Below are 11,778 nucleotides of genomic sequence, written 5' to 3'. Positions count from 1 at the left end.
GACAGTACGTGTACTTACAGAGTATTTATCTAAGAAAGTTCTGGTAATACAAGGTAACATGGGGTAGGGTTTTACAGGTAGGTTCAGGGTTAGTACCTAGTTGTTACACAGTTATTGTAATTACTATAATAAGTACATAGTATGTACATGAGGAACATGACTGTAAAATAAAGTGCTACCAAAAAAAAAATGCATTTCTGCCTCTACAAAATCACTATATTAAGCAGCAGAACGGTTTTCAACATTGATAACAATAAATGTTTTCTTGAGCATATAAGAATGATTTCTGAAGATCATGTGACGCTGAAGACTGGAGTAATGATTCTACTGTTCTAATTCTAATTGTATTTTTATGTTTTTTTAAATCAGAAGAGACTTAAATGTATCCATTTTATTTATCTTATATGGCTAAAATCAAATAATTATTCATTTAATAGTTTAAAAACAAAAAATTCAGCATGTTAAATATGACAAAGACATCAATATCAATGTAGAAAGTGATTACGCTCTACAAAAATTTGACATTTCTAAAAGTGAACATACTCATTATGTTCACATTAATATCATGTATTTATTTATTGACTGATTTACTGAATTCTCAAATAATTTTCCTCAATTAAAAAAAAAGTGGCAGTCTAATTTAGCACAACAGATGCAAACACAACACAGCTAAAAACACGAGGTAGCAAAGATTATGTATCATTTAAATTACAGTAGAACCAATAAGCAATCAATCAGCAGGCATCACATGATATTTGCATGCTCTATGGGAATGAGAAATGTCAAAATAAAAGGTGAGGATATCATTGTTGTTTCAGACATCAGTTTTGTTCATCAAGTGTCTTTTAGATCTGTTTGGACAGTGTGTTTCAGCACACTGTAAGTAGTTACCTGTCATTGTTTAGGTATACATTTTGTCTTGCAGGCCGCCAGGAGAAACGGCTGGTAGCGGCTGGGCCACTCTGCTGAGCGAGAGAAGCAGTCAGACTGAGAAACACAATCGGGGCTGGTTTGTGTGTGTGTGGGTTGGAGAGTTTAAATGCTTTTATAATGAGGTGTTAGTTCAGGGGAATGTTCAGAAGGGTCATAGCGGGTAAATCTAGGGGTGAGTCTGTCGAAGCTAATTTATGTGTGCCACAGGGACAGACGGCGGTCTCGTTTGAGTCTATTTGCATATGGTGATCTGGAGGGATAACACTCATGACACACGGATGAACTAATGAAGCGTGTGCATTACTGAACGCAGCCGCTGTACTGCTGCAATCAATGATTAATGATCATTTGTTAAGTATTTCATCTCACAGCGAGTAAGGAGCGATCTTCAGTCCAGTGTGGAAAAGAACAGGGCTTCATTCTGGTTTGGATTCAGATTTAATTGGATGATTCAGGTTTATCACCAATTTCATTGATTTGGTACGTTTGTGTCTGTTTGGTCACTTTTTTCAATAACTAAAAAACATCAGCATTTTTGTAACATACTCTGAGTTTTTTTTTTTAAACACCATTTATTATTAATTAAAATTATTATATTTATCATACCATTAAATAAACAATTTAAATGTACTGTTACTATACTATTTTAGAAAAAACAATACTTAAACTACTATTGATTTAATAACAAAAATATTTATTACTATTACGATTTAATCAATATTTATTATCATAGTATTAAGTAATAAATAATTTTAGTAAATACTATGATAAAATACCATTTATTAGCAAGTAATATTTATTATACTATTTGTTCAACTATTACTATTCAGTATTATACCATTTACTACATGATTTTCAGAATGTGTCTCACTTGCAGAAAGTTTTTCTTGTTTTATGGTCATAAATTTCACTAAATTATGTTTGATTTAAACTGAAAACAAGAAGGAAAAAAAATTGTCAGTGTAGTAAGAAAAAAAAACTTAAACTATTCAATAAAAATTCTGTCTATACGGTTTATCACACACTTTTATATAGTTATAGTATACAGAATAGTTCAGTCAAAGAAAAAAAATTATATATTATTTATACTTAAGAAAATGATTTTCAAAAAGGTTAATTATATTAGAATAATATTTTTAGGACTGAAAGATTAACAGAAAATAATGCATTGAAAATCCATTGGGTTTAGTTCTAAATAAGAACCCGTCCTAGATTGTCAATCGTAGAAAAGAGGGTGTATGTGATGGTAACAAACTCAAGGATGGATAGCAGAAGGGTTAGTATGATATGATGAACGAGGTGAAGGATGTGGATGTTTAAGATCTCTTTTGTCACCTGTAGGCGCCGCCGTTGAGCTCTGGATGTACCTGCTGCTCCATCACCCCCCATGGCGCTGTAGTCACAAAAAACTCTTTGTTGACGCAGTTTCTGAGACTGTCTGGAATACGACCTGAAAACCAGAACAAACCCAACACACGGCTGATTTAGAATAGGACGCATGCTTTGAGAGACGGATAAAAGGAACTTGATTTGCAATTCCTGAAGGAAATACAAGTGCTTAGCAGGCAGCAAAAAAATAATGTTTGAAGAAAAAAATGATAGTTTGAAAAGATTGCAGTATAGATAGAAGTGAAAGAAAGACAGATAAATCAGGACTCCTCTCTACACACTCGATCTTGCCCATTGATAATCACAATGTTGACCTCATCATCAGAAGTGGTTCCATTCTGAACAGCAAATATCGTAACACATGAAGTCAATGGGAGATTTCGTACCGGTGATGGCCCTGCGGATCTCAGTGGCCGCGGCCTCTCTCATCTCTAGTGAGGCCTGCTCACTGTACCACGCCGTGTGAGGGGTGCAGATCAGATTGGGGGCGTCCTTCAGAGGACCCTGAGAAAAACTGAGAGAACACCAGAGGATGAGGAAGACAATTTACTACACATGAAACGTCACTGGTAATGTACATACTCTATTGCAATAAGATTTTGTTAATGTTTTTGAAGAAAGTCTCTTATGCTTTTATTACAGCTGCATTTATATACAGTAATATTTTGTAAAATATCATTACAGTTTAAAAAAGCTGTTTTCTATTTGAATATATTTAAAAATTAAATTTATTCTAGTGATGTATTGTGATTTTCAGCATCATTACTCCTGTAACATTTATATATTTCCAGGAATGTTTGATGAATAGAAAGTTAAAGCAGTTAAAAAAAAAAAAAAGCTTCTAACTAAATTAATTTCCTTACAATCAGTGCTGTCAAATGATTAATCATGACTAATTGCATCCAAAATAAAAGTTTTTGTTTACATATATACATACATTCACAAATACATTTGTTGTGTATTGTGTATATTTATTATGTATAAATAAATACACACAAATGCATGTATATATTTAAGAAAAGTTTTACATTTATATAAATATATTTATATTTGATATAAATTATATGAATACAAATATTTACATGTAAATATTTTCTAGATATATGCTGTATGTGTGTGTATTTATACAGTATATACGTAATAAATATACACAACACACACACATCTATTATGTAAATAAAACCTTTATTTTGGATGTCTAAATCTAATTAAAATCTATTATGACTCAACTTTGGGTCAATACATTTCAATATTAAAATGAATTAATACTAATACTAAAATTTTGGATACTAGTTATAAAAGTAATTATCAAAGAGAGTAAGAATAATCAATTGAGATCATTACAATAAATAAAATAGCAACAATTTAAACCAGTTATCTCAAATAAATAAATAAACATATAGTGCAGCACATATCAAATCTTCTAGAAAAGTATAATGCCAGAGCTAAAAAGTAAGCATTAATTAGATTTGCAGTTTTTTGGGGAACATACTACACAAAAAAAGCATTCATGGATGCACATTTTGAAAATCCACCAAAAACAATAGACGATTTAGCATTTCATACACTATTAAAATTAAAGGCTGCTTAACAGGTTCTTCACAGCGATGCCACAGAAGAACCATTTTTGGTTCCACATAGAACCATTCAGTCAAAGGTTCTTTAAAGAATCTGATTCTCCATATGTAAAAGGTTCTTATAGAACAATTTAGACAAAAAGGTTCTTCTATGGCATCATGAAGCACCTTTATTTCTACAACCTGCAAATTTTGGTGCAGCTGAAGAAAAGTTTGGAGTTGCAATCAATATCTTAAGATAAAGTAACATGGAGTTTGGATTACAACTGGCATGTCATTCCAAATGTTACCTGAAGGGTTCAGACTCGTGGACGTCCAGGGCGGCCCCCCGTATCCTGCCCTCTTTGAGAGCCTGAGCCAGGGCCTTTTCATCTACCAGACCGCCTCGTGCTGTGTTGACTAGAAATGCTCCCTGTCGCATCTAACCAAACATCATACATGATATTTCACAGTCATGTTCAGCTCATAGCCACCAGATGGCACACAAGATCTCTGGATGGGATTATTGGGCTGTTTGTGTGTACCGTACCTGCTTGATGGTGAAGTCGTTGATGAGGTGGTGATTGTGTTCGTTGAGGTTGCAGTGGAGGGACACACAGTCGCTCTGGTACAGGAGGTCCTGTAAGGTGTAAACTCTCTGGACGCCCAGCGATCGCTCTAAACCGTCTTGCAGGTACGGGTCATAAAAGATCACACTGAAGCCAAACGCTTTCGCTCGAACAGCCACAGCCTGTCCCGATCGGCCTATGAGACAAATACACATAAACATGTAAACACAGAAATGACTTTAGGATGGCATATATAACTTAAATGGACAACTATGGTGCTTTTTTGTCCTTTTTGAAACATGAAAACCTCCACTGTCACAGACTGAAATTTGACATGAATGACTGATTCGATGATGACATCATTTATTTTCATCTGCAACATCTTCATGTCTTGAGGTCAAAATTGAATACTAAAAGAAATTTTTTTTAATGCCTGAAATCTGTCTTATAGACAGCGATAAATTGTGTCTACATATAACTATCAATATATGTGACCCTGGAGCACAAAACCATGTTGCAGAGGAATATTTATAGAAATAGCCAAACATACATTGTACGGGTCAAAATGATAGATTTTCTTTTAAGCTGACCTTAAGGATATTAAGTAAAGATCATGTTCCATGAAGATATTTTGTAAATATATAAAAACTGCATTTTTATTTGTAATATGCATTGCTAAATACTTCATTTCGGCAAATTTAAAGACTATTTTCTCAGTATTTAGGTACTTTTTGTATTTTTTGCACCCTCAGATTCAAGATTTTCAAATAGTTGTATCCCGACCAGATATCGTCCGATCATTACAAACCATACATCAATAGAAAGCTCGGGAAAATTGACCCTTAAAACACTTAAGTTTTTGTGGTCCAGGGTCACAGATGAAGATATCTACGTATGTTTTGATCTCTATAATTCCTATAATTTAATTTGCACCATTTCATAGTTATGATGATTTTACTTTTACAAAAACAGTCTATGAGTTCATTCAAACAAACTAAATAAGTTTTATAAAATGTATGAGTGCATATATTAACAATGAATAAATAATAATTAGATTTTAGATTAGATTTTATGATTATGATAACTAATAATCAGTTCAATAATAATAGCAACAATTTTCATTAAATTACATAAACAAGCATTATTATTACATAGCAAGCATTATTACATGCTTACTTCAACTCAGTTAGTTGCCAAGGCAAGAATATTTTAAGTTATGTAATCATATTTACACATTATGTAATTTAACAATTTAATAGTTTAATTAATAAAAACAACACCTTTGCATAAAAATAATCTGCATAATTGTTTAAATATTTAAGTCGCTCACCAAAGCCAATAAGTCCGAGTGTTTCTCCTCTGATGCGGGCGGCCCCGGACGCCACCTCTCTGATCTGCTCCACGCTCTGGACCCGTGTGCCCTCGCGCATGGCCTGGTACAGCCAGGTGTTCCTCCGGTACAGGTTCAGGATGTGGCACAGCGTTGAGTCTGCCGTCTCCTCCACAGCAGCTGATGGAATATTACACACCGCAATACCTGCAGACATGCACAACGTAAATATGAATCTTTTCATTTCAGAACACTCTATAAACCAGATTCAGATGGCCTCAGATGGTCTATAAACACTTACAGTAAAGTAACCCCAGATCCCATCATCTCCATTCATGGATTTGACCTGTATTGAGCTGTCTCTGTAATAGTTCTCCTTTTATTCTAACCATATCAACTGTCAGTCCCAGAGGTACAGTTAGCTCTCCTGTACCTCCTCCTGTCTCGGTTTCCAAATTTTCTTCACTACATGCAGAGGACTTTGTATTTCTGAACAAAGATTAAACCTGGTTTCTCAGCTAAGCAGTGTTTGATTTCAGTAGCATGTTTTCATTCAAGATTTTATTTGCTATTGCTTTTCACAATATCATCTACCATTCAGGTTTCTCACTGTCATTAATTAGAGGTATTTTATTGTACAGAAAGCTGTGAAAACAACATTGCACCTTATTTTTACACAAAATATATATTTTTTTATATGTATAATGCATTGTGTGTCAAGCATCAGTATGCATATGTTGAAATGCATTATATTGTTCCATAAATAATAAATAAAGTTAAATTGCATTATAATATCTGCAGATTCCTTGCTATATCTGCACCTGTTTTTTTGTCACGCATTGAATGAATTACATATATATATATAACAATGAATAGATAAATATTACAACGCATTAGAACTGTGGTTACAAATGTGTTCGCATCATGAAGTTGAATTAAAAAGGAATAATTAATGTGTTAAAAATACTTTCATAATGCATTATATATAAATGCTTAAAATAAAGTGTTACTGGTTTTTATTATTATTATTATTATTATTATTGCTGTTGTTATTATGCAAACTTCCAAAAGATTTCTTTACATATAATAATATATATAATAATGCATATCATATGTGCAAATTCCTTGTTACCCATTTATGTGCACAATGCATTACACTTTCTAAAGGTGTAACAATGTATATAAGTATATAGTATATAAGTATATAATATAAGTATTAGAAAGTATTATAATGTTATGTAATGCTTAGTATATATTCTGTAGAATGCTGGTAACCAAACAGTTGACCTGAGGGTTAATGATGATAAAATGTAAATTTTTGGGTGAACTATCCCTTTAAGAGCAAAAATTTTGATCAGGAAACACTTCTTACCCATCTCTCCAGCTGCTTTAATGTCGATATTGTCGTATCCACTACCGATGCGGATTATGATTCGGAGGGCTTTAAATTTCTCCAGATCTTCTCTGGTCAAAGTGATGGTGTGGTACATCATCGCCCCCACCGCCTCATTCAAAACCTGCCATAGACACATTTATACCACACTATAAACATGAGAAAATAATGCAGTGGGGTGTTTATTAAGGACACATAAATCATTTTTTAGCACCCTGGGAGGAGTATGTGGGTGGAATGCATTTCTTATGATGAGTTTGCCATGTTTATCTACATGTCATTTCATGCTTTTACTCCAGATAATTGTTTGTTTTGTAATCTGTGCAATTACACACATTACAAACACGTTATTCTGAATCCGACGGCAATAAAAGATATGATTAAAATTAACAGGCAATTTTCCCTTGTGATGGAACAGGAGAAAGAGATTCTAGACTAAATGAATATATGCAGCATTAGTGGGTCTGATAATTGGGTCACTATGAAATTAATGTTTTTCTATGAGCCAGTGTTTCTTCCAGTTTTTGTTTAGCATGCATACATGCAAACTGAAAAAATCTATTTTATGTGCCATATTTCAATTTTCTTTTAATTAACATACCATTTATTACAACAAATCTCTCTCATATAGACATCCAGTCAGTATGTCAGTATCAGATTCACATAGCTGGTGCATTTGTGAGTCTGTTAGATCAATTATTTAATAGAAATGGTTCATAGGAGCTTGTGAATCAGACAACAGCGGTCATGCTATTTGTTGCTGCATGCTTGGTTGTTATTTATTTACAGTGGGATTTAAACTTAAGTAGAAAAACAGCATTGAAGCTGATAGATAGAAAAGTAGAAAATCTGTTTGAAATAATATATCTTCTGATACAGACAGATCAGTTACATTAACATATCTATATAAATACCTATATAAATATTATGTAAATATTTATTATATAAAATATATTCCTGATGGGTAAAACATTTTAAATATGGAGATATATTTTAAATATTGGCAAAAGGCTTATATATATATATATATATATATATATATATATATATATATATATATAAATATATATATATATATATATATATATATATATATATATATATATATATATATATATATATATATATATATATATATATAAAATATTATATATACAACTATACACAAAATAAACACACACACACACACAATACATATTATATTATATAAAGGTACAATGTTTGGTAAAAATGTTTAACATATTGATGCTGAAATAAATAAGCAAATAAACAAACAATGAAACAACAAGATAGTCAAATTATATATATATATATATATATATATATATATATATATATATATATATATATATATATATATATATATATACATACACACACACACACACACACACACACACACACACACAAACACACACACACACACTTTTTTTTCCCCCCCAGTTCCAGTATTGGAGTACAGTTTCTAGTATAGTCGGAGCGTGTTTAAGGCTTAGCCTTAGGGCAAAAATGTCACTAAATTGGACAAAAATGTCCCTGCACAAACAAATTACATCTATTATGTATGTTGCTAACAAAGTCAAAATGAACAGTGCCTCTGCCTATGGTTTCTAGTACTGGAATATTAAACTAAACAATTTGAATCAAAATTTAATTTAAAAACATTGCTGATTCAATTAATACTGCAAACGTACAACTCAGCTAAAACAATATGTTTTCTGTCGTACTAGTGATGCAGGAAAAATAGTTGAGGCAGACCTTCTCATGTATTTCCTGCGTTGACTGAGCGTCACAGAACGCCACAGTGGCTAAATCCTTCAGGATGGGCATCTCTACGGTACAGTCTCTCCCGTCCAGCAGAGCGACCAGCGGCCGAGGGTGCATCGGACCGTTCATGATTTGCGGCCTTATACCTGCAGAGAGAGAGAGAGAGACGTGAACTTCCCATTCGCCCCCTGCCATGTGTCTTGTTGTCATGGTGATTATAGCATTTGGGCAGAGTTATGAATACATTATATTTAATAGCCTTTGGGGAAACATCTTGTTCTCTGCTTTCCGTCTTTTCACTCTCCACCATGTATTTAAAAAAGAGAATTATTTACCAGAGTATTATTAAAAAATAATTGTGTGGGAGATGTTAAGGCAGAGCTGGGTTTCTCGGAGGGATGCGAGAGATCAGGGGTCTGGCGCGCTTTAAATGAGCAGTGGACACATCAAACAGAAACACAAATGACATGCTGGAGAGATCGCTACATCAGAGCGGGAGAAATCAGAGAGGGAAGGACAGACGACTGGACTCTCAGAAGACCAGCATTAACACACACACATGCACACACACTCATGTAGGTGCTCAACCAATCAATGTTAACAAAACTGTGCCGACTGTTCATTTTCCAACCCATAAACAATTTCGGAGCTCTAAAAGCTTTTTTGGACAAGAACAACGAAGATAAACTTAAACTCAATGATTTTTAGAACAAACAGAGCCTGAGCCGAGCAGTACACAACCATTATCCAATCAGAGACGAACAGGGGAATTATCCAATCAGAAAGCAGCAGGGGGAATCTCGGCCCTTCAGCCATTTTCCACAGGCATCTCCAAATTTACTCTGATCACAGAGCACAAAAGATCCGGACAAAACATTTGAGACATGCAAGGCTTTTTATTTGTTATTGTCTACACAATTTCTCTCAGTCTTACAGTTTTCTTCCAGCAGAGATAATTTTTTTTTTTTTTTTTTTACATACCATCATGTTGTTTTAAAAACCATTACTTTCTCTCTTCCTTGGAACACAGACAATTATCCTTTTTTTCATAAAAATTAAAACATATGGTGACCATTGGCTGTCACGTTGCAAAGATGTCAAACAAAAGAACCATAAAAGTAGTTCATATGATTTTTGTGCATAATCTTCTATAACATATGACTTTATATGAGGAAAACTTTCCTTCCACCAAAGCTTTCAAATCTCATTTGCACTCACAAACATTCAAATACGTTGCATTGTACATTTGACATCAAGTCTTGTTTTTTAAAACACTATAAAAAGTATCAAAAGGTTTTCTGCTTAAAACAAGAAAAAATATCTGCTAATTATTTAAATTTTAGTTTTAAATTTAGATTATGATTGTTATTAAACCAAATTAATTTAGAAATGATTGGTTTGGCAGCTAGCTGAAATGTTTTTATTTTCATATTTATTTTTATAAAATGTTTTATTTTTTTACATTGCATTTTATTCTCAGCTAACAATTATTTTTAAACAATAAAAAAAATATTTTTATGGTTTTGATTTTAGTTTCAGTTTTAAAATATTCTTGTTTTCTCTTTAAATAAAGATGTCTTGTTTAAGCTTAAACTCAATTTATTTTTATACATTTTTCAAGTTAGTATATGCTGATTTAAGAACACTTAGATATGCATACTGAAAAACAAGACAAAAATACTAAGAAAATCTTTTTTTTTTTTTTTCTGCAGTGACCAATACTGCATACCATTGTTTTTTACATGACAGGTGACCAGTCACAATGTTAAAGGCCAAATATGTGTTATATTTGAAAGCTACATGCAAAGAAAGGCAAAAAATCTCTCAAAATGTAGGTCTGTTCGTAATAAATGTGAATTTAAATGTGAAATTTTCTATTCAAACACTAATTTCTATGTGCATTTTTTTTTAGGAGTAAATGATGGCTTTTATTAAACAGACACATCTCCATTAGTGTTCCATCATAAAGTTTGTAACACAAAGGTATTTAAATAATGATAGATTTGAGTAAACTATCCCTGTAATGCATGTGAAACTAATGAGAGTGAGAGTGAGCGAGCGAGCGAGAGAAATGTAATACTCTCTTTGAAATCCCTTGAACAATAAAAGTCTGTAAAAACAAAAGGAAATGAGAAGATTTTTCCATGGAGCTGCGTTGACGTGGATTGTGTGTGTGTGTGTTAAATATGGCAGCGTGCACATCACACTGTATGTGTGAGTTTCCCCACCTCTTGCTTAGGTGTGCCGCTGTGATTTTAATAAGTGTGTGTGTGTGTGTGACACAAGCAATCTTGGATTAAAAAAAAAAGCTGGCAGCCAAGTGCCTCACCTCACTGTCAACTGCTGCTTGTGGTTACCAAGCAACCTCATCTTTCACAGTCACAAAATAAACACACACACACAAACACACATGCACACACACAATCCTTCTGAAAACACACAAAACACACTTTTTTCCTCCAAACCAAATAGACGCTTGCAGGAAAAGCAGTTAAAACAGTCAGATCACTGAATGGCAATCCAGGACCTGAAATAAACCAGGTGCATATGTGAGTGTCAAATAAGAGCGTATCTGTGCTGCGTCACTTTTTCTGCTCTCTCCACCCCTCCTGATCTATTAGCCAGGGATTTGGCTGCCCTAACACACACACACACACACACACACACACTAATGATAAAGGAGTCAGGCGCACAATGGACTGTGTGTGTTTGCACACACACACACACACAAACTAGTTTGCAGATGTGTCACAGAGAACAGCCAAGACATGCGCTTGTGACACTACAGAGGACTGCACACACACACACACACATGCATGCATGCATGCAAACACACACACG

General features: G+C 33.4%; 1 protein-coding gene across 6 annotated transcripts in view; it reads right to left on the bottom strand.

Annotated features, from left to right (window-relative positions):
• The window catches only part of LOC127976434 (C-terminal-binding protein 2), a 42,571-nt gene that overhangs the window by 1,879 nt on the left and 28,914 nt on the right, over positions 1 to 11,778 (bottom strand). For 4 of the 6 annotated variants that reach the window (XM_052580853.1, XM_052580849.1, XM_052580852.1 and 1 more), the window contains 7 exons: positions 8,929 to 9,083; positions 7,150 to 7,294; positions 5,778 to 5,984; positions 4,429 to 4,643; positions 4,190 to 4,320; positions 2,709 to 2,836; positions 2,269 to 2,383 (listed from right to left, as the gene is read on the bottom strand). In XM_052580853.1, the coding sequence (XP_052436813.1) occupies positions 2,269 to 2,383; positions 2,709 to 2,836; positions 4,190 to 4,320; positions 4,429 to 4,643; positions 5,778 to 5,984; positions 7,150 to 7,294; positions 8,929 to 9,083 (1,096 nt within the window). Of the gene's footprint in view, positions 1 to 891; positions 966 to 2,268; positions 2,384 to 2,708; positions 2,837 to 4,189; positions 4,321 to 4,428; positions 4,644 to 5,777; positions 5,985 to 7,149; positions 7,295 to 8,928; positions 9,084 to 11,778 lie in introns of all 6 variants that reach the window. The other 2 variants (XM_052580850.1, XM_052580851.1) reach the window with 2 other exon arrangements.

This window comes from Carassius gibelio, chromosome B17 (assembly GCF_023724105.1).
Source record: "Carassius gibelio isolate Cgi1373 ecotype wild population from Czech Republic chromosome B17, carGib1.2-hapl.c, whole genome shotgun sequence".
Taxonomy (NCBI): Eukaryota; Metazoa; Chordata; class Actinopteri; order Cypriniformes; family Cyprinidae; genus Carassius; species Carassius gibelio.
The sequence above is the reverse complement of the archived record's forward strand: the minus strand, read 5'-3'. Positions and strand labels throughout refer to the sequence as shown.